Source organism: Odocoileus virginianus, chromosome 28 (assembly GCF_023699985.2).
Source record: "Odocoileus virginianus isolate 20LAN1187 ecotype Illinois chromosome 28, Ovbor_1.2, whole genome shotgun sequence".
Lineage (NCBI taxonomy): Eukaryota > Metazoa > Chordata > Mammalia > Artiodactyla > Cervidae > Odocoileus > Odocoileus virginianus.
Window position 1 is genome coordinate 33,914,390 of NC_069701.1, and position 21,520 is coordinate 33,935,909.

Here is a 21,520-nt window from a genome sequence, read left to right on the forward strand (position 1 = left end):
AGCAAGGTTTGAGGATGCAGAATTAGCAGAGGGTGACTGCCAAAGTCTCTAAAATTTATCAAGCAGATAGGGCGCTCTAGTCCAAGAAGCAAAAGGGTCCTACCACTACTCCCAGCAAACTTGTTTCCTTCCTGGGAAGGAAGTGCACAGGATCTGGGGCCAGACACACTTGCCCTTTAGTAGTTATGTGACACTGGACAAGTTGTTTAATCCTTCATGGCCTTAAGTTTCCTCACTTCTGAAATAGGCAAGAATCCCTATCTAAAAGGGTGCTGGGGTGATCAGAGATAATGTATGTAAAGTGCCTGGCAGACCAAGATAGGCACTCAATAAATGGCAGTAATCCTTGCATCTTTGGAATTAGTGAGTGAGGCTCTCAAAACTTATCTGCAGTGCACATTCCCCATTCAAGGTAAGCAGACACAGGACACAGGTTGAGTGGGCATACCAACTATCCCTTTCCAGGATGACCCCTTACCTGTCCCTGCCCCTGCCTCTCCAGGTCCACAACACACATGTCCACAATGGGTCCTAAATTGGTAAAGGTTTCCATGGCCACTACATAGGAGCCTTGTTCATTGCTGTCAACATTGAGCTAAAAAGGAAAGAACAATTTTAGTCTTAGAACGCTCCAGATGCTCCCTAGAGAGATAGTTATCATCCAAAAGAAACTCAACCCTACTAGGTCTGCCCTTCCTGTGTCTACTGGATGCTTCCAGATGGGAAATGCTGACTAAGGGACATGGGTATCCTACAGGTGATCCACTAACCAGTCAGGGATTTCTAACCTGGCATCCCATGGATGGATTTCAGAGGAACAGTTTGGAAATTAATGTAAAATGTTTGCATGCATTTTTCTGCAGAGAAGGCTCAAATTCTTATATTCTAGAGGGATAAAGTATATTAGACTATAATCTATTTGAGGGCAGAAGCTGGATCTTGCTCATCATTGTATCCACAGAACCTAACACACTGCTGAATGAACATTTAGGGCAAAGAGCTAATCAAGGTAGGATGCTACATCAACCAAGTAAAAAGGTGTTAGCAGGGATATGAATGAACTGAAGAAACTCTGAGTGGCACCAAACACAGGGGAAAAACTTGAAGAAGAAGCAGTGAAGACTGCAAAAGAGAAGCCAGAAAGAAGAAAATGTCTTCTCACCTTCACAAGCTGGGAATCACCAAGGCGAGAACCGACAAACACAACACCATTGTCAAGGTACGTCAAGCACTCGGCAATAGAGGTCTAAAAGAAAATCAGTAGCATGAAAGTCATCAGAATGTACTTCACAAGGGATCCAGACACCATCCTATCCATCTCTCAGACCTGTGCCTAGGAAAACAACAACTGCAGCCATGGTTCCCAAAAGAAGCCTTCACTTCAAATCCCCAGGTAACACTCAACAAACGTTCCTAAATCCCTGAAGTTTGTGACTCTTCCTTATCGCATCCCTATAGTCAGCTCTAAATATATATTCCTGCTCTAAATGACCATTTTAATCCCAACAGCTCCAAATAGCTAGAGACCTCTAAAATTCACTGAGTTGTTCTTAATAGTACTATTTTTTTTAAAGTACTATTTTAGAATGTCCTCCCATAAATCAGTATCAGTCCTAGATTAACCTTTAATTCTATAGTGTATCTTTCTGTTTCTCTTTCTTTTGATACTTGAGGTAGCACCCCACTGAGATTCTCTAGAATCTACTCATCCCAAAACTAACTCCCACAGCAGGACTGAGCATTTGTTGTCAACTCATGTAATTCCCAGTTGCAGTTTCAGACCACACATCTGGGGTCACCAGGCACCTAGTAGAATGTAAAAGAGCAGGGACAAGGCCTACCTCCCCAAGGAGCTCCACACGGAGATCCTTGAGGGTGACGGTGCCATCCATCTGCTCCTCCTTCTCCAAAAGCAGCATGAAGAGCCGTCCTTCCATGTCTCCCAGCAGATAGCGAGAGCCATTGGGGTCCACTCGGTTGTGACACACAATGGTGCTTTGCTGCCAAGAGGGAGACAGTCAGCGGACAGAAAGCGCCTTCCACACCGCGCAGTGGACCCGGGCGACCGCGCCCTTCACCAAACCCAGTCACGCCAGGAGCAAGGAACCCACTCAGCTCACACGGTGGCCAAAAACAGGGGCGCCTTATTTCTGGGGACAATGTTCCAAGGAGCTCAATATACTTTAACTGTTTACTCACATGTCATTCTACTGGAAAACAAATATCTAAGAGCAAACAGCTGTAAGTATTCCCTGGACTATGCTACCATAGACTTTGTTATTTAGCCTCAAAAGATAAAACTAAACATACAAGGCTTCATTTTTATGACTCAGTATCTTAAAGTGAATTTTTTTATGACTAATGTTTTAAGTCTGTATGTATTTTTCACTTTATTATTTTACATGTTTTGAACTCTGACGACATTAGTATTCAATAAAATTACCCAAATTTCTCCTTTCTTCAGATTGCAGAAGTGAATAGAAAAGATAATTTGAACTTTATTCTCTCTCCCTTAGTTAGCAAGCAAGCTCTTTGTTAACAAAACCAAGCCAATCTCTCTTTGTATTCCCAGTGACCAACAGTCTCATATACATAGTGAATAATGTGACAGTTGTGAATCCCCTGAGGGGGATTGGGGGTAAGGAGGGAGAGACAAACAGAAGGAAAGAAAGGAAAAGAATGCTGCTTACCTTAATGATGGGAGGGGCAATAGCCAGGTATTTGTCACCGTTGTGATATGTGATCGACTCCTGTCCAATGATGATGGCGCCTCCAAAGGGCTCAGGGACTGCAGAAGAGAGGGCAGCATTAGAATGCTCAGCATCTGGAACCTGCCAAACCCTGAGGCAACTCAGGCACTGAGCCAGTTATCTCTGAGGCGAACTGGAGGATAATCATTATTTTAGACATCAAAGTCCAGGGAACACGATAACCTTTTTCTGAGATTCCTGTCTTAGAAATTGTAAGCTGCTCACTCTGTACTCCTGATAAATATTTTCATTGCCACTCTTTTGAAGTTCACATGGTCTGAAGGATGGGAAGTCTTCCCAGTGTTCTTCCATACGCATTCTGCCCCTTTCTCTTCTAAATGTCTGATCCAAAAGTTTTTACTTTTTCCCCTTGTTCCTTAGCTTAACTTCCCCCATTATCAGGGTTACCATATAGAAGAACCAATTTGCACTTAAGAGTTTTAAAACTTCTCTACTGGGTAAAACACATAACAATGTTGAGGAAGGATATAGGATAAACAGCAGAGACCTGGACTTCAGCCCAGGCTTTGCCAGTGAGGTACAGGCACAGGCAAGTCCCTCAGCCCTGTTTCCTCATCTGGGAAATAAAGGAACCAGGTAAGATAAGCATTATTGCCTCTTTTGGTTTTTAAAAATGTTTGCCAACAATAAAATGAGACTATTTTCCATGGGCCACTCGGCAAATCAATCTCATTGTTTTAGTTAAACCCACCACCGCAAAGAAAGGAAAACTACACTTTGCGGGGGAAGAGTGAAAAACAAGACGATCTTGAAGATGGAAATGCAAAAAGCAAAGAGAAGCACATTTACAGAAAGGAGACATAAGGGAGGGGTGAACAATGCATGTGCTCAACAGCACTGGAGCACGGAGATAAAGGGGCAGAGAAGGTGGGGAAGGAACAACAGAGAACTGGGGCAGGGCCTATTTCCTACATCCCCCAACAAACCTGCAATCACCATGGAAGCTTCAGCTTCTACGTTTTCCTGTTTCCAAGGGCCCTTATTGAACTCCTTCTCTCGGAGAGACACCTCATAGGTTTTTACGTGCCGCCCCTGAGGGTCCTAAGTGGGGAAAGGTAGAATATTTAGTCCCTAGGAAGGGTGAACCCTGGGCTGGAGAAGGGTCCTGAAACGGACAGCAATGGACACTCCTGTCACACCAGCCTCCCCATCCTTATCCATGAGCATGCTGACAGCCACCATTTGGGCTTGTGATAGTCTGGGGAGACTGCAACTGAGGCCAACTGTTTCTAACAATGAAACCAACAAAGAGATTTAAAAAGTAGAAAAATGAACATATCACACTGTACTAACCACTACAGAAATATAATGTACATATATATACATTTGTGTGTGTGTGTATATATCTCCTCTATTCCTTACTTTCAAGGAACTTACAAAATAGCTAAAGAGGAAAGTCAAACACATTGAGAAGTGAAATACATTTAACACATTTTAAAAAGTTGTTTGATACACTCTCAGACGCATTCTGATGGGGTGACAGTAGAAAACAGAGCATGCAACTCCTCTAACGTTAGTCGAAACTTCCAACCCTGCCATCATCAACACCATCTTCCCCTCCTTTTTCTGAACCATGACTCACTTCAGACCTGGAACTATCAAAGTCACCTTTAAGAGACTAAAGGAGCCGGCCTGAGGCCAGTGGAGAGTGGCCTCATCAAAGGCCAGAGCAGGCTCTGAGAAGTTATGGAAGGAATCCGACTGTGTTTCAAGGCAGGGACCACATCTCAATCACTGTTATAGCTCCTGACGCACGGTGCATGACTACCTTTCACGTGGTATTTTCCTTTCTCTTTTATCTTTTTAATTTTGGCCACGCCGCGGGCCTTGAAGGATCTCAGTCCCCAGACCAGGCACTGAACCCAGGCCACGACAGTCAAAGTGCTAAATCCTAACCACTGGACCACCAGGAACTCCCTCATGTGATAGTTTTCAAACTAACTTTTGAGCACAAAACATGAGAAAAAAATAATTTATAGCTGATGAGAATTTTGCCATCAATGATTAGGAGTAAGACTCAACTTCACCATGTGTTCAAGATGGGGTTTGGATTTGGGCCTCCATTTCCCACATATGGAAATGAAGCTCATTCACAACTGGCAGCCCTGGGCCTGGCCAGAGTCAGTCCTGAATAACCAACATCAATGTCTTAATGACCTGATATTTACAAAACTGAAGAAGAGAAATCCTAAGTTTTTATTTCAGCTCTGATATTTAATGTATTATAAACAAGATTAAACAAAATCTCCAAAGCTGATTTCAACCTATTCAAATGAACTTTATACCAACCAGAATCAAAACCAGCACTCAGGTGACACTAAGAAATACACAAAAATACATCAGTATTTCCAATACTTAACACAGCTATCAAAGTGTTTACATGCCCACACACAGTACTTAAACTTGGACTAAGCTTCCTTCCAACATTTATTCAAGCACATGCTACTGAAATAACCTCATGCTGTATGGCCCTTTGTTAAAAGGCTGAGATTTTACCAAGATACAAGCATGTTAGTCTGGTGCTCTGCCACCCTGCCCCCACCCCCAACCCCTCAAGAGATCTGGCCCAGAGAACAGCTGCCCAGGATCAGCTCAACAAAAGTTTTAGGCACAGACTAAAATAGAAGTCAAGAGCCAGCAGTCACCAGAAAGTTGCGTGCTGATCAAAATGTACTTCTTCTTGGAAGACACATAAAGCATCCCCAAGACATTTTCTCACTGCGTGTAAAGGCAATTTCCAGATCATTTCTCTACAGCTAAATTTTAATAATCCCCTAGCATGCCAGTAAGTGACAAAGTATAAACTGGGTCACCCTACAAAATCTTCAAGGCGCACAACCAGAGTGTAATCTCAGGATTAAAGCCTGCTACAAGCTCCTGACTGCTTCCTGCCTCCACAATAAGTACTACTGTTCTCAAGGTGCAACCAAAACCACACACATACTAATTACATCATTCAAAACATTTCAGGACAAATACATTAAACACTTCTGCCCATCCTACCATGAAATCTAGACATTCTGATGAGCAAAAATGAACTCCCCACGGTGCCAAACCACACTGCTTCTCCCTCTCCTCCTGCTCCAGTACCTGGTAGACAAAGCAGATGGTAGGTGCTTGGCAACCATATAAGAACTTGACGTCAATAACATGCAACTCCTCCAGGCGGATGTTAAAGGCCTTGAGCTCTTTATTGTCCCGGTCTAGTGGAATAACCTTGAACAAGCCATCATAGAGTCGCAGGCCAATCATTCGGCACTCGGGGTCAATGATGCCAATAATGCCTGTCTCTGACGGGCGGCCAATTCGGTCCTGAGAAATAAAACTGGGGTTAGGGAGGAACCTCAACACCCAGGGTAACAGAGAACACTGGGCACCACCTTCCCAGGATGACTTCAGCAGGAGTGGCAGTAAAACGAGTGCCATCTTTTTGACAGGCCAAGTAGCCCAAATGTCAGGGTGGGCTTTTTTGCAATACACTGAATCTCAATGAAGTATTATTACCTACCTTATCCCTTGGATTCTGAGTAAACTACAGAAGTCCTTAGTGTTTTCTCCTTGTTTCTCTAACCACAGAGAGCTGCCCCGGCACTTCAATTTCCTTCACCAAATCAAGACAACCCTACCTGGAAAACTCTCATCAGCCTGCAGCAACCACCTCACCTGCACATTGCCATGAGCTCGAGTTATGATGTCAATGCTCTCGCCACTCTGCTTATACTCCAAGATGCAGGCATTGTACTTAGCTGTCAGGATAAACAGTAGGTCCTTGCTCTCCCCCTGGAAACCAACATCATACCATCAAAACAGATTTCTTTTGAAAACAGGAATATCTATCTAGGCTTTCATCATTCCTTAAGCATATGAAATTCTTCAAGAATTTTCTTTTCTCCCTGTGAAAAAAATCCATGGTGAGCATATACATTAATAAACAACATGAGTTACACACACCCTAAGGGTCAGAACTGAAGCTGGTAAACATTTAGTCCACTTTCATGATTCTCTATCTCTGCTCTACAAACAATGTATTCATCTAGTTCCAAGTCAGCTAATCTCAGTTATTCCATTCAAATTCTGAAAGATGAATGTAACGCCTCCTCTAATCCCTCCCAAATACTTGGAAAAAAGAAAAAAACTGTGAACAGAAGCTCAAATGCATCGACCAAGTCTTTCTTACTTATTAATAGACCCCAACAAAGTGAGTTTTTGTTTAAAGGGTTATAATTTAAATTCTGAACCCACTGCTTTCTTATCAGATTCAATAAAGACATAATGAAGCAACATGGTGGCTATTTTGATGAAAGCAGTTAGATTATAACAATGATAATAATTCGATGGTAAGTGATAACAGTGAATGTTCATTATGTGCTGGTGCTGCTCATCTTCACAATAACCCAGAAGATTGGATACTGTTATCCCCAGTTTGCAGATGCAGAAATAAGTCTTTGAAAGGTTAGGTGACACCCAAAATTAGATTTAGTAAGGAATAAAGTGTACTGCCCTAACTCCAGAGCCTACTCTCTGAATCAATATGATGGCCCACAGGATGGTGACCCACATTTCAAACTGCTTTAATGTTCTCTTCTAAAAAAGTCAACTTGATAAAATAAATTTTTTCCCCAGCGAATTTCTCCTTCTATCTCTTGGAAACTTATTAAGTAAGAATATAAACTGAACTCTGCCATTCAAAAAGAGAAAAGTTTCTCTCCTAGGCCTTATTTCTCTCCCAGGCCTTATTCTCTCCTAGGCCATCCTAAATGAGCAACGACATAAAACAACATAAACTCAACTACAACCAACAGTTCTCCCTTTGTTGCTGGGCCCAACCAACCCAGAACACTTACCTTGGGCCTGAAAAGCTCCATGACAGCAATCTTCCCATACATGCCCACCTCTTTGACAGGCCGAAGCCCCTCAGCAGTGACCACATAGATCTCTAATCTTGTATTTTTGGCAATCAACAGGTTCAAGTCTTCCGCTGAAGTAAAGTGTCCTGCAAGAACAGACCCTCTAATTTTTGAAGCCAAAGCACTAAGTAATCCTATCACTTCTACCTAAAACCTCTTGAATCCTCATTTATTTCACATATTTCTCTGGCTCCCTCCATTCTCTCCCTTCTCAACAAATCCTCAAAGAGTTTCACTCCATACGTTCAAGAAAGCTACTTTCCTCATCAGACTAAGAAAACTAGCCTGGGCCTAAGAGCAGCATGTCCTTCACCTGACAATGCCTTGTGAAAACCCTTCAGATGGCTCTGTGCCCTCGGATTTCACTTTTCCCTTTGCAGTGGCCGACTCATCCTCTAATTAAGAAGAGATGCTGAAGAAAGTGTTCCTCTCTAGTCAGTTCCTTAGCTGGATTTTCACAAAACCTTTACCAAACAGACCAGATCAAACAAAGAGAATTCTCAGAGCTTCACCTTAAAATATTGCTTTGTTTGCCCCGCCTGCCCTCCCAGCAGTCTACCAAAACCCCATCCACACTCCTTCACCGCCTCCAACTCTCCAAACAATAGTTTTCTTTTGGAATCGTGACTAGAATTTACATAAAAATACAAGTTTGAGAGCTTCCTATTCTGTTGAAAATTTGGCTCAAGATGATTATTCGAGGGTTCTGGACATCTGTGTCCTTAACAATTCTTGCACAAACAAACAACGCAAGCCCAGCACTGGGCTGGGCCATTCTAAACCCTCTTCCCCAGCAGCTCCTTCTTGTAAACAACAGCCTCAGGCAAACCGGACTCCTCTCTTTCGCCTGAGTGCGGACATTCTTCACATCCCTCCACCTCCCAGGATCTCCCACTTGAAAATTCGTGCCCCCAAATCGCCATCACCACCGCCCTTTCGCGAGGCCGATCTCGCGGCTCAAGCAACACCGCACAACCAACTCAGAGCCCACTCTCTGTCCCACCGGGCCCGCCCCTGTCCTCGAGGCCAAGTGACCTCCGAGAACGAAAGTGGACCCTCAAAAGCAGTTTTGACTCCCCTAAAGGCGCTTACTCCCCTAAAAGGCGTGTGTTTAGACAGCTTCTTTGAAGTCGGGGACTGTGGGAGGTCCTTACGCAGCCAGCGCCTTTCATACCCCGGGCCCGGTCCTGGCCGCGGGCTTGGTGGCCACCCGGGGGCCGCGAGCTTCCCTAGGCCTCAGTTGCCCCCAGCTCCCTCCCTCGCAGGGGTCTCCTGCCCTGGCAGCCTCACCGGTCACGCAGCCGTTCACGGCGGTGGGCTTCTGTGCCGTTACCACGTAGTTGTACGACATGTCGAGGCCTGGGGCAGCCCAGTGGGACTGAAGCGCAACGACAGAGGGATGGACACGAGCGAAAAGACTTGGATCCCCCACCCGCGCGCGGCGAACTCCACTGCCGCTGTCTCCGCCCCAGAGACACGTTGCAGGCCAGAGCGGCCGGGGCGCGGGGCATCACGGGACGGCCTCACCTGGCCTCTTGGAGGACTCAAGGAGACAGAGGCGGCCAACCAAGGGAGGCCCCGCCCCCCGGAGGCCCCGCCCATTTCCTACCGCTGGAGCTTGGAGTACCCGGATGAGAGCCCCGTCGCGAGTCTTTCGGTCCCGGTGGCAGTTACTGAAAAGGTTTACCCTGGCGAGAGCGGTTCGCAGAGGTTCGCCTACTCCTCCTTCTTCCCCGGAGCTGACCCGCCGACCTCATCCGTAGTCCGCTTCCCTCGCCCTTCCCCAGACCCCGTCCACACCCCCTTCTTAGCTCCAGGAGCCCTCGGGGCTATTCCCTATTTTGGAACCGGAAGATACTGCAGAGGCCCAGAGAGGGGGAGGAAGGGGACATCAATTTGTGCACCTCCCAGACTAGAACCGAGGTTCGTACCTCCCTCTCCCTAGCCTTCCCAGTATCTCTACACCCAGCCGTGCCTGATCCTAGAATGACCGATCACTCTATCTCACCTGACGGGCGTCTGGGGGAGGCGCTTAGACTGTCCCTTCTCTCCTTTGAACTTGTTTGTGTTTGAAACTGTGTTTCAAGGCCCCAGCAGGCCCCTTCTCCAGCTGAGTTAGTGCCCCCGTGGTTTGTGCAAACTCAGACCTCAAACACGAAACCACAATTTCCCTGGTGAGAACCTTAATGACCCAGGAAAGCAGTCAGTTAACCCTGCAGCTTGCAAGCCACTCCACATCAGACAGGCTCTGCAAGGAGTAGAAGGAGAACCACGTGGCTTGGAGCACCTGCCGCAAGGCTGCAGAGGAAGCTGCCCCCATTTTACAAATGAGGAAGCTGAGGCTCAGGCAAATTGGTTTACCCAGAATCCCCTAGGAAATCAGAGGCAGAGCTAGGTGCTGAGACTGGTGGGGAGTCTTTCCATTGCAGAAAGGTGCCTTGAGCCCAAGACACCTTTGAACCTGGCTGAACCGAAAGGTCTTTGTGATCTACATATGTGATTTCCCACATCCAGGACTTTCAATCTTGACTTTGGAGGTACTGAATTTATCAGTAGAAAGAACACAGGATTTGTAGAGCAACTAAACATAGGTTTGAATCCTGGCTGTTGTTGGAATGGCCTTGGGCACATCACAGAGTTTGCTGGGTCAGTTTCCCAGAAGGAAAATAGAGTCACAGACTCAGCCATCTCCTTCCTGGTGAGGTGCCAACACTGACAAGAGCAAGTCTGTGAAGATCTTTAGGAACGTGTTCACTGCATGTGTGCCCGTGTAATAGATGAAGTTATTCTGTGGGTAACTTTGCCCCCTGGTGATAAGGTGGGCACCACTCCTGAGCATAAGGCAGACGTGTGCCCAGCATGGATCTATCAGTGTTCTGGCAGCCAGGTGCAGAATGTGAACAATGGTCAGCCCCAAACTCTTCTCCATCCCCAGCTCACATTCTAGAGTTTGGACTTAGATCAAAGTCTGGGGAAGCTCACTAATTACCAGGACGCTGGAAGCATGACTGTGCCAGTAGGCTGCAAGTGTCTTCAGCAGCTCATGTTGTCACCCACCTCTTGCAGATTCTGCTTGCCATCTTCGCTGTGCTCAGACCTGATTGCTTCCACGGGATTGCCCATCTGCCAGAAGCTCAGTGAGACGGTGTGAGGCAAACTTCCTTCAGAGCCTCCCCATCATGGTGAGTCCCGTGAGGGCCAGGGCAGGGGAAGGGCACTATGGCTATGGCCTTGGGGCAGTAGGTGTGCCGGCCCTGGGCATGTTGCAGTTCCTCGCTCCCTGACCAAGAGATGCTGCTGCCTACTGAGCTTAAGAGAGAGAGTCATCCTCTGTCTCAGGGCCTGACTTCCCTTCATTTCCCAGCTAGGCCCAGCCCAGTCTGTGGCTGCAGCCTCTGAGTCCCTCCAAGGCCCACATGGCCCTGATCTGGGTCATGCATTTAGAACATTAACAGCTACCTACTCTGTAATAGACACTACCAGACACAGGAGTCCGAAAGAAGGACCTGTTGTGTCTTTCTGAGTCTTGGGCATGTGTGGGCTTGTGGGATCTACAGTGCAGGAGGCTCACCATGACCCTCGGCATGCTCCAGGCTCATTCTAGAAATGGTCTGAAGCAAAACAGCCCTGGGCAGATGTTGTGAAATCTCTTAGTCGTGTCCAACTCTGTGACCCCATGAACTGCAGCACACCAGGCTTCCCTGCTTTTCACTGTGTCACAGATTGTGCTCAAACTCATGCCTGGGCAGACCTGGGTTCAAGTTTCAGCCTACCACTAACCAGCTGTGTGACATTTTACCGAAACATGACCTCTCCGAGCCTCTTTCTTCGTCTACAGATTAGTCGATGGGGTATTGACCAGACCAGGATCTAGGGGCCTCTCACATTTGCCTGTGGGAGGCAACTTTCCTTTCTTCCATCCCCTCAGGCCACTGGGAGCCACGGATGGCACTGGCCCCTGACCTCTCCTCTGGCTCTTGTTTGGGAATGGTTGCAAATCCCAGGGAGGGCCGACTGTCAGGGATGGCAAGGGGACCCATTCTCAGAGGGTGGTGGAGTTGGAGGCTGAGCTTGGAATTGAGACCCACTCTCAACTTCATTGCATGTTCCAGGCTCTGGGAGCCACAAGCCCATGCCTTCACTCGGGCAGAACGTCTGCCACTCTCAGCCTCCCTTCAGCCCCTGGGGAAAGCAGCATGATAAAGCCCAAATGGAACTAGCTTTGGAGCCAGGCTGACCTGGACACTTGCTGGCTTTGTGACCTTGGGCAAAGTCATATAACTCTGCCTGTTTCCTCACTGGGCTAATTTTACTCCATAGGGTTGTTGGAAGGTTGAATGAGATGTGCTTGAACGTGCTTAGAATCAGGTCTGGATCTAGAATGAGGTCTGGCTCACTGCCCTGGCCCACCCCCGACCCAGAAAAGGCCAGAGTTTGCATGAAAGAACCAAGTTCCGGCCTACTTGGGGAAGGCTCAGCTGCAGGCTGCCTCAGGCCACCAGGGGGCGCTGGAAGCCCAGCCCTCTCTGATCCTAATTGGGCATCAGTTTCTCTGTTTGGGACAAAGGCAGGAGCCACATGCAACCCTTTCAGCCAGCTCCGGCTTTTCAGAGCTGGCGGTAGAAGGGACTGCTGCTGCTGCTGCTGCTGCTAAGTCGCTTCAGTCGTGTCCAACTCTGTGTGACCCCATGGACTGCAGCCCACCAGGCTCCTCCGTCCATGGGATTTTCCAGACGAGAGTACTGGAGTGGGGTGCCATTGCCTTCTCCGTAGAAGGGGCTAGCTCCCTTTTACTCAGTTTTTACTGTATAGTGGGCATATCCTGTAGTTCATTAAATCCCTGTTTCGCTGAGGAAGCAGATGGGTGTGGGACCTGTCTGGCCCCCTCCCCTGGGACAGGAGCCCCAACCTGGGGCTTCTTCTCCTTTGACAAAAGGCTGTTGGGTCCTAATTTTTTTTGTACTGAGGACTCCAGTTCCCCCATTTTCTTTGTATCAAAGCCATTCTTCAGGATAAATTTAAGGCACAGGTTAGGCACTGAATAAAAAGTCACAAATTACAAAGTCATAGAAGCATCCACCAGATAAAGTGATGCCTAATTCGAGGAACCGCTTTTTCCTGGAGTTCCTGGGCAGGTGTGGGCTAGGGGTCTTAGTCACAGCGGTGTGGCTGGGCAGGACTGGGGTGTCCCTGTCAGCTACACCCATGACCACCTCCTGCTTCTCTCCCACAGACCTCCAAGAAGCTAGTGAACTCAGTGGCAGGCTGTGCCGACGACGCCCTTGCCGGCCTGGTGGCCTGCAACCCCAGCCTGCAGCTCCTGCAGGGCCACCGCGTGGCCCTCCGTTCGGACCTGGACAGCCTCAAGGGCCGGGTGGCTCTGCTGTCGGGTGGGGGCTCTGGCCATGAGCCCGCCCATGCCGGTGAGCGCCCTGGGTAGAGGTGGGGGTGGGCTCTGGGGAGAGTGCACGGGGGCTCCTGGGAGATCTTTGGTGCTGTTAGGAGGTTCAGGACGGAGCCAGGCCGAGAGTCAGAAGCCTGGTGTCTGCTCTGGCTCTCTGCTCCCTTGAGCTGTGATCTGAAGCCAGGCCTGGCCTCTCTGTGCCTCAGTCTCTACGTCTGTAAAAGCACAAGTTTGGACCAAATGATCTCTCAGGCCTTTCCAGCTGAGTGTCAGTGATTTCACAAATCCTCCCTGCCTCCCAGGCCCAGCTGACCTGCCGTCTCCTCCTCCATGAAGCCTTCCTGACTTTTCCAGCCTAGAGCAGTATTCCTCTTCTGAATTCCCAGCCTGTATTTTCACATTCAAAGTGGACAGTCCTGAAATTTTTCCTATTTAGTGCCAGGCATGTGAACTTTCCCTGAGAGCTCGTGGATGGGGGTGGGGGTTGAGGAGGAGTAGGGACCAGGCTTTTGTATCCTCTGTATCTTTTCTGTCTCTCTGGCGAATTCATCCATCCATTCAGCAAACATTCCTGAGCACCTGTGCCTGGCACTGTCTGACCACTAGGGGCACAAAACTGACCCAGACAGACAAGGTACCTGCCCTCATGGAGCTTCTGTTCTCCTTTGGGGAGACAGAAACCAGGTAAACACACAAACGAAAGGGATCATTTCAGAGCATGTAAGTCAGGTAGGGAGGACAGGAGAGCAGGATAAAGGAGCAGCGAATAGCTGGGGATGGAATGAATGACTATTCAGTTGGGAGGTTGGGGAAGACCTCTCCAAGGAGATGAAAGATCTGTGGAATGTGACCCAGGTGCTCTTCCGCACCAGGCACACAGTAGGGCTCACCAGGGCATGAAGCCCTGAGCCTCAGGGCCTGCAGGCACAGGTCCCCACCCAGCATCTTCTCCCCTCCTCTCTCCATCACAGGTTTCATTGGGAAGGGGATGCTGACTGGGGTCATCGCGGGAGCTGTGTTCACCTCCCCAGCAGTGGGCAGCATCCTGGCGGCCATCAGGGCTGTGGCCCAGGCGGGCACAGGTAAGCCTGGCCTGCAGGAGGGGCTGCTGTGGGGAGGGCAGGCACTGACGGGGCCCTGCTGGCTGCTCCCACAGTGGGGACCCTCCTCATCGTGAAGAACTACACTGGGGACCGGCTCAACTTCGGCCTGGCCCGGGAGCAGGCCCGGGCGGAGGGCATTCCTGTGGAGATGGTGGTTGTCGGGGACGACAGTGCCTTCACCGTCCTGAAGAAGGCGGGCCGACGCGGGCTCTGTGGCACAGTGCTCATACACAAGGTGAGGGTCCCCTGCTGGGACCCCAGCCCTTGCTTTCCAGGCTGCACCCAGTGCCGGACTTTTCTAGCCATCTGTCCCAACCCCCAGGAAGCCACTGCTTCCCCAGCGCTCCCTGATCCAGGAGGGCATCCCCATCCCCGTAACTAGCTCAGCCCAGGTACAGGCTTTCATCCTCCCAGCCCCTTCCCTGCCCTCCCCCTACCCGACCACCCATCACCCCATCCTGTGGTCTTACTCCCCAGGGCCTCCAAAGACACCTCCTCTTCCAAGCCCCGCCCTTCCTGTCTTAGCCTTGTTTTGGTCTTGCCTGCTTGCACCCAGGTGGCTGCCGCTGCCTTCTCACCTGACTCCTCTGCCTGCTTCCTTCCCGCTCCTCCCGCAGTCTCTTCCCCATACCACCCCAGAGGTGTCTTTTAACAATGTGTCTCTGACCAGGCTGTTCAGCTACAGAAAGCTCCCCACCACGGTTCCTAGGGTCAGCACAGGCTTCGTGGTCAGGCGCCCACCACGCTCTTGCCCCCCCACCTGGCTTTCAGGTTCCTCCCCCACTGTCCCGTGGCCTCCTCATGCTCCATGAACAACTGCGCCCGGTACTGCTGGGCTGTGGCTCACCTCTGGGGCTTTACTGATGCTGAATCTTTGACCTTGAAAATCCTTCTGTCCAGCCCCACTTTGGCCTGGCTAACTCCTATTCTGTGGAGGCCCACGCCTGCTGTCTCTCCTTCCAGGAGGTTTGCCCTCTCACCACGCCAAGCAGGCTCGGACCCCCTGCCCTCAGTGTTCCCGTAACTCCTACCGTGAACTCCATCATCAGAGGCGTCACCTCACATGAAACCTTCAGTCTGTGCTGTTTCTCCAACCCCTCCCCAGACCGAGTTCCTCCAAAGCAGGGACTATGATTTAGACACCTTTTCCCCTTTTCAGCACATACTAGATGCTTGGCAAGAAGTGGGTGGGTGGCCAAAGTGAGCCACAATACATACACCATGGAGAGAGAACTCTAGGCCAAGAGTTGAGAAGCTAGCCACCAACTGGCTGTGTGACATTGGACAAGCCACCTCCCCTCTCTGGGTCCATTTCTCCATTTGTAAAGTTCCTCTGGCTCTGGGATTCTTAAAGAGCCAGGGCAGTTGCCCTAAATATGGCAGGCCAGGTTGATGCAGCAGGACGAAGAGATTCCCTGTTCCCAGCTAGAAGCTCAGCCCCAGCCTGTCTTCTGCCCGCAAGTGGTACAGTGACCCCTTCCCCGTTGGGGGCCTGTGTATCTGGGCGCAGGTGGCGGGTGCTCTGGCCGAGGCAGGTGTGGGACTGGAGGAGATCACAGATCGGGTGAGCATGGTCACCAAGGCCATGGGTGAGTGCCGGCTCAGGGCTCGGGAAGGGCAGGGGAGGTCGAGGCCCACCTTGGACCAGGAGCAGGTTCCCCGAAGCAGCACAGGAGGCCTCCCAGAGGCTGCGGGAGGGGTTCCCGGGAACGGCGGCTTTGGGTGCCCAAGCAGGGGTTCTCTTCCATCACTGAGATGAAGAGTCTGGCAGCCTGTATCAGTGAAGAGACTTCTGAGCCTGCTGCTGCCCAGCTGACGCCTGACGCCAAGAGCAGAACAGTCATCCCCTTCATACCTCATTTCTCGTAGGAACCCTGGGAGTGAGCTTGTCCTCCTGCAGCGTCCCTGGTTCCAAACCCACTTTTGAGCTCTCAGCTGATGAGATGGAGCTGGGCCTGGGTAAGCTTGTGACTCCTTGGGCCCCCTGGGTTTTTCCAGTATTTTCTACCCTGGGAGCCATCTACTGGGTCTGCTCACATGGAGCCGTCGCCTCAGGGCTCTGAGGTTTTTTAATTGGGCCCATGAGGCCGTTCTGGCCCAACCTGCCTGATTTCTACCAGCCATTGCCCTCCGCACCCAGGGCTCCATGTCCCGTGCACCTCCTTGCCTGTGTTTCCACCATTCTCCAGTACCCAGGACCCTGCCAAGATGCAGCACTTCTTTCAAGGGCAGGTCTGGGGCCACCCCAGCTACAGAACTTCCCTTCTTCCTCCCCTGTGCTTTCAGAGTGATGGGCAGAGGCCTCATATGGCCTCTCTGTGACTGCCTCTAGTTAGGCTACTTCACTAGTTGGAAGTTAAGTAAAGCTCTGGCTCTCTCCATCACCAAGCCTTAGCTCCCAGAGAGCAGAGACTGTATGTGTTTCACTAGACGATCTGTGTCCCCCAGCCCCACGCTCCCCAGATACACGTGCCTAGCCTAGTGCTCACCACTTAGAAAATCCTTGAGCAGAACATGCTGAGCGAATCCCCAGGCTCCAAGCGGGTCAGCAGTGCTTGTGTCTGTCCACAGGGATCCACGGGGAGGCTGGCGTGCGCCGGATAAAGGTAGGCGGCCTCCCTGGCGCAGGTGGGCCCGAGACTAGGGCCCCCGACACAGCTCACGCCCGGCTCCCCATGACAGATGGCGACCGCCGACGAGATTGTGGCGCTCATGCTGGACCACATGACGAGCTCCTCCAACGTGTCCCATGTGCCTGTGCAGTCCGGTGAGGGGCTGTCACGCTGTCTCCCCACCTTGCCTCCCCCTCTGGGAATGGAGCCCAGAGAGTCTCACCTGAGTGTCGTGTCCACCCACAGGCTCCTCAGTAGTGTTGATGGTCAACAACCTGGGTGGCCTGTCATTCCTGGAACTGGGCGTCATAGCCGACGCCGCCGTCCGCTCTCTGGGTGAGCCCCACGCTGGAATTGGACCTCCTGACCCCCGAGCTTCCTCCTGCCCACCCTTTGAGGCTGGATGTAAGAAAAGCACCCGAGACAGAGCCTTGTGATGATGGTCCGGAGCATGGACTGTGCAGTCAGTCGAGCCCAACTTAAATGGCCTTCTGCCACCTGCTTTCCAGGAGCCGTGAGCCTGTTGCCTTGTCTGTAAAAAGAAGGTGGTAATAGTAGCTGCCTTAAAGGGTTGTCATAAGGTTGTTGTTGTTTAGTCGCTCAGTGGTGTCCAACTTTTTTGCAACCCCATGGCCGCCGCTGTCCATGGGATTTCCCAGGCAAGAATACTGGAGTGGGTAGCCACATGAGATTTAACACACTTAGCACAGGACCTGGTAAGAAGAACCCAGTAACTGAGACCTGTTGTTACTCATCTGCCCCCACAGAAGGGACACCTCCAGGGAATGTGGTCATTCAAGGTATCTTTAAAGGATGCCCTGAAGAAATGTGACCAGCTCCCTACTGACCTCAGGGCTCCAGCTCCCAAAGTCCTGGTTTTTCTCTTATTCTGTTTCTTTCTCTGATGCGCTTTGGGGGAAACTGCCCAGAAGCACTTCCCTTCTTCCTCACACTCTTTCATGGTCTGGTACTGCAGAGGGCCGCGGGGTGAAGATTGCCCGTGCCCTCGTGGGCACCTTCATGTCAGCCCTGGAGATGCCTGGCATTTCTCTCACCCTCCTGCTGGTGGATGAGCCCCTCCTGAAACTGATAGGTGAGACCTGGAAGCTGGGGTCAGCCAAACCAGGGCTCCCTGGAGCTGGAAGGAGCCAACTCCATCAGGGCTGACCATGACAATTAGGACCCTGTGGAGGGGCCCTTTCTGGCTTCCCCAGCCTTTCCCAACTCTCACTTGACTGTGGAGCCGTTGGAATTAGGCTCCTCCCCCGGGGGGCCCTCATTTCCCATGTCACAGGTAGCACTCAGTACCCACTTACTGGGGTGGAGGGAACCAGGCCACCAGGTGGGGAGTCCAGGCCCTACTTGATCCCTGGCCAGCCAACCCGTCCCTAAGAAGAGTCATCCCGCTGTCCCTAGATGCTGAAACCACGGCTTCAGCCTGGCCTAACGTGGCCAAGGTCTGGGTGACTGGGCGGAAGCGGAGCCGGACCGCCCCCACGGAACCCCTGGCAGCCCCTGACTCCACTACTGCAGCAGGTAGGGGCCATGCTCTTGGGGAAGGTGGCCCAGGCCTTTGGCCTGAGGCCTAGAGGCTGCAGTGTGTGCAGAGGGGTGTGCAGGGGCCCTGGACCCACACCTCCACTCTGGTCACGTTCAGTTGTGAGAAGAGCCAGCCAGGGGGCCTCCCTCCTGCTGTCCTCCCTTTGCAGGTGCAGCCTCGAAGCAGATGGTACTTGTGCTGGAGCGGGTGTGCACCACCCTCCTGGGCCTGGAGGAATATCTGAACGCCCTGGACCGTGCTGCCGGTGACGGGGACTGTGGCACCACTCACAGCTGTGCAGCCAGAGGTTGGTGCCAGGACCCACCTGGGGCAGGAGACGGGGTGGCATGGCACACTCATGTGGAGATGGCGGCATTTCATGAATCAGAATGATTTCAAAAGCATTTGGAATACTCCCATGGGGCTGGCAACTGTTATTTTGCCAAACGAAGTCATCACAAACATAGCATGCTTTTCACCTGTTTTCATAAAGAGATACTTCTAGCACTGCAAATGTAGGAAGGTTATTATCACAGAATAAAATCTTTCAGTGAATAATAACTTTGAAAGTCGTTCAGTCCTGTCCAACTCTTTGCAACCCCATGGACTATATAGTCCATGGAATTCTCCAGTCCAGAATACTGCAGTGGGTAGCCTTTCCCTTTTCCAGGGGATCTTCCAGATCCAGGGATTGAACCGAGGTCTCCCACATTGCAGGTGGATTCTTTACCAGCTGAGCCAGCCACAAGGGAAGCCCAAATAGTAACTTCAGATTATCCTAAAGGGAAACTCAATCCTTACTCTTTCTCAGCTTACCCAGACAAGGGAAAAGTTCTGAATTATCCAGCGATTATCTCGTTCAATCAAGAAAAATATATTTAGTGGTGACCACAGTCAGGTGCTGCCCTCAACTCTATAGATACAATAGCTAGAAAAACATTAAAATCACTGCCCTTGTAGCTTATGTTCTGGTAGGAGAGAAAGACCATTAACAAGGGAAATCAGTAAAAGACAAAAAAGAGGGAAGCAAGGAAGCATCTTCACCTGCTCAGTGACCACCAAGGTCCCCATCGACCTGTCCCCGCTCCTCTCCAGAGGCAGCAGGACAGAGAGGGGGCCAGGGAGTCTCTTCATGTGGGTTCTCTCAGCCTCTCCCAGTGCCCATTCCTCTCGCCTGGCAGCGAGGTCTGGGTACTTGATTGGGGTCCAGGCAGACGGGACAGAGGGTCTCTGAATTCTTTGCCATCTCTGCCTGCAGCAATTCAGGGGTGGCTAAAGGAGGGCCCACCCCCAGGCAGCCCTGCCCAGCTACTCTCCAAACTGTCCTTCCTGCTACTGGAGAAGATGGGAGGCTCCTCAGGGGCGGTGAGTGCCAGCAGCCCCCCGGGGGTGGGGGGCTGACACAGAGGGGTCCTGGGTTGGCCAAGGCCTCAGGCCAGCCCTCTGTGCTCAGCATCCTGGTCCTCCCCAGCTCTATGGCCTGTTCCTGACTGCAGCAGCCCAGCCACTCAAGGCCAAGACTGACCTCCCAGCCTGGTCTGCTGCCATGGATGCTGGTCTGGAGGCCATGCAGAAGTGAGCCAGGGCCCAGGGCCCCAGACCAGGAGTGGGCTGGGGGGTGGTGGTTGATGTCACCCACTCCCAGAGTGGTGATCCCCTGTGGTGAGCCTCACTAGTTCTCTTCCCTGCCAGGTATGGAAAGGCTGCCCCAGGGGACAGGACTATGGTGTGTATCTGGCCCAGGCCTTCCCCCTTGTGAGTGTAGAAGCCCTGAAGACCAGTCTCAGTGGCAGGGCCTGTCCTCAGCCCCTCTCCCCCTTCACCCTGTCCAGCTGGATTCTCTGTGGGCAGCAGGACAGGAGCTCCAAGCCTGGAAGAGCCCAGGGGCCAATCTGCTCCAGATTCTGACCAAGGCTGTCAAGGTGAGTGAGGCTGGGCCCAGCCACCCAGGGAGACAGACTCAGAACCACCAGGCTCCCATCTCCGTGCGACCTTGAACAAGTTCATATCCTTTCTATACCTCACTTTCCTCCTCTGACAATGGAGAATACCTCAGAGGGTGGCTGGGGAGTAGAGAGATACATAGGGCCCCAGCACTAGGTCTGGGACACAGCAGGCCTCAGCAAATGCTGACCCCTTATCCCTACCACTGGTGGGTGGGCAGTGACCTCTCCACCCTAGTGACTGTGCAGAGGGTCCTGGCAAAGCTGGGACCCCAGGGTCCATGGCAGGAAGGAAGCCTGAGGGCTCTTCCTTGAACCTGCTCCCACACCCCCACCCCCGACCCCAGAGTGCAGAAGCTGCAGCCGAGGCCACCAAGAGCATGGAAGCTGGAGCTGGAAGAGCCAGTTACATCAGCTCCGCGCGCCTGGATCAGCCAGACCCTGGGGCAGTGGCAGCCGCGGCCATTCTGCGTGCCATCCTGGAGGTCTTGCAGAGTCAGGGTGCATGAAGGCCTCCCTGGCCCTCAGGGCCTCTCTCACTGCTCTCCCCAGCAGCCACTGTCACTTACCTCTGCCTTCTGCCGTCCCCCCATCGTCGTCCCCCCCCCCCCCCCCCCCCCCGCCTCTTGCTCTTGAGACCTGTCCTCTGCATTCAACAGGAACTCCTCAACCAGCCTACAGACCCTCCACTGTAGAAATTGCAGGCCCAGAGTGGGTGTCGAATGTGTTTTCCCTCTTCAGGGAGGGGGCAGTCCTAGGGTCACTGGGCTCTGCCTCCAGTCAGTTCTGAGCTTTAGTGATAAGGCTTTTCCCTGGGTGGCAACACAGGCTTTAACTGGTGATGCTAATTTGGTTTTGAGACTCCCCATGAAAGGTCTTCTGCACATGAACTGAGCCTGTGTGGAAAACCAGCCAATAAACCACACTGAAGCAAAAGAGCTGTGCTTCCTCTGAAGGACCTTCATCCAAGCGTGTGAACAGGTGGGCCCACTGATGCCCTGAGGCTCAGCGCTCAGCCCCCATCTCCTCCCATCTGAGGCCCGGAGGCAGGTCCTGTGCAGGTGGGCCAACTCCACTGGGACCCGCAGCCTGTCCTTCCGGTGCATACACCACCCCGGAAGGCTGTGCTTTTCTCAGCACTAGACTAAAAGAACTCAGATTCTTCAGGAGTCAAATGGGCAGGTGGGTCACCAAAAGGAAAACAAAGCATCATACTCTTAAGGATCAGAATAGAAACTGC

The 21,520-nt window shown here is 51.4% G+C and overlaps 2 protein-coding genes across 5 annotated transcripts in view; one reads left to right on the plus strand and one right to left on the minus strand.

Annotated features, from left to right (window-relative positions):
* Window positions 1-9,178, minus strand: part of DDB1 (damage specific DNA binding protein 1) — a 26,392-nt gene extending 17,214 nt beyond the window's left edge. The window contains exons 1-9 of the mRNA XM_020916896.2: window positions 8,969-9,178; window positions 7,616-7,764; window positions 6,435-6,551; window positions 5,862-6,083; window positions 3,698-3,812; window positions 2,691-2,788; window positions 1,842-2,000; window positions 1,163-1,246; window positions 479-595 (exon numbers count right to left, since the gene is read on the minus strand). Coding sequence (XP_020772555.1) covers window positions 479-595; window positions 1,163-1,246; window positions 1,842-2,000; window positions 2,691-2,788; window positions 3,698-3,812; window positions 5,862-6,083; window positions 6,435-6,551; window positions 7,616-7,764; window positions 8,969-9,029 — 1,122 coding nt within the window. The 5' untranslated portion in view covers window positions 9,030-9,178. The remainder of the gene's footprint in view (window positions 1-478; window positions 596-1,162; window positions 1,247-1,841; window positions 2,001-2,690; window positions 2,789-3,697; window positions 3,813-5,861; window positions 6,084-6,434; window positions 6,552-7,615; window positions 7,765-8,968) is intronic.
* Window positions 9,179-9,277: 99 nt separating this feature from the next.
* Window positions 9,278-21,216, plus strand: TKFC (triokinase and FMN cyclase). 4 transcript variants are annotated; one of them, XM_020916897.2, is made up of 18 exons: window positions 9,278-9,601; window positions 10,745-10,860; window positions 12,912-13,101; window positions 14,054-14,164; window positions 14,239-14,420; window positions 15,696-15,774; window positions 16,055-16,144; window positions 16,757-16,791; window positions 16,868-16,952; window positions 17,044-17,133; window positions 17,774-17,890; window positions 18,214-18,333; window positions 18,507-18,644; window positions 19,596-19,702; window positions 19,809-19,912; window positions 20,030-20,063; window positions 20,170-20,259; window positions 20,628-21,216. In XM_020916897.2, the coding sequence occupies exons 2-18, from the start codon at window positions 10,858-10,860 to the stop codon at window positions 20,787-20,789; spliced, it is 1,737 nt and encodes a 578-aa protein (XP_020772556.1). In that variant the 5' UTR covers window positions 9,278-9,601; window positions 10,745-10,857; the 3' UTR covers window positions 20,790-21,216. The 4 variants fall into 4 exon arrangements, with proteins under 4 accessions (XP_020772556.1, XP_020772559.1, XP_020772557.1 ...); XM_020916898.2 differs by having other exon boundaries at window positions 9,282-9,388; XM_070457441.1 differs by lacking the exon at window positions 9,278-9,601 and adding an exon at window positions 10,093-10,215.
* Window positions 21,217-21,520: the final 304 nt, after the last annotated feature.

Coding starts and splice junctions, on each gene's coding strand:
- TKFC (XM_020916897.2), top strand. Junction 17,134..17,773: donor CGCCGCCGTCCGCTCTCTGG/GTGAGCCCCACG, acceptor CTGGTACTGCAG/AGGGCCGCGGGGTGAAGATT. Junction 17,891..18,213: donor GCCCCTCCTGAAACTGATAG/GTGAGACCTGGA, acceptor CGCTGTCCCTAG/ATGCTGAAACCACGGCTTCA.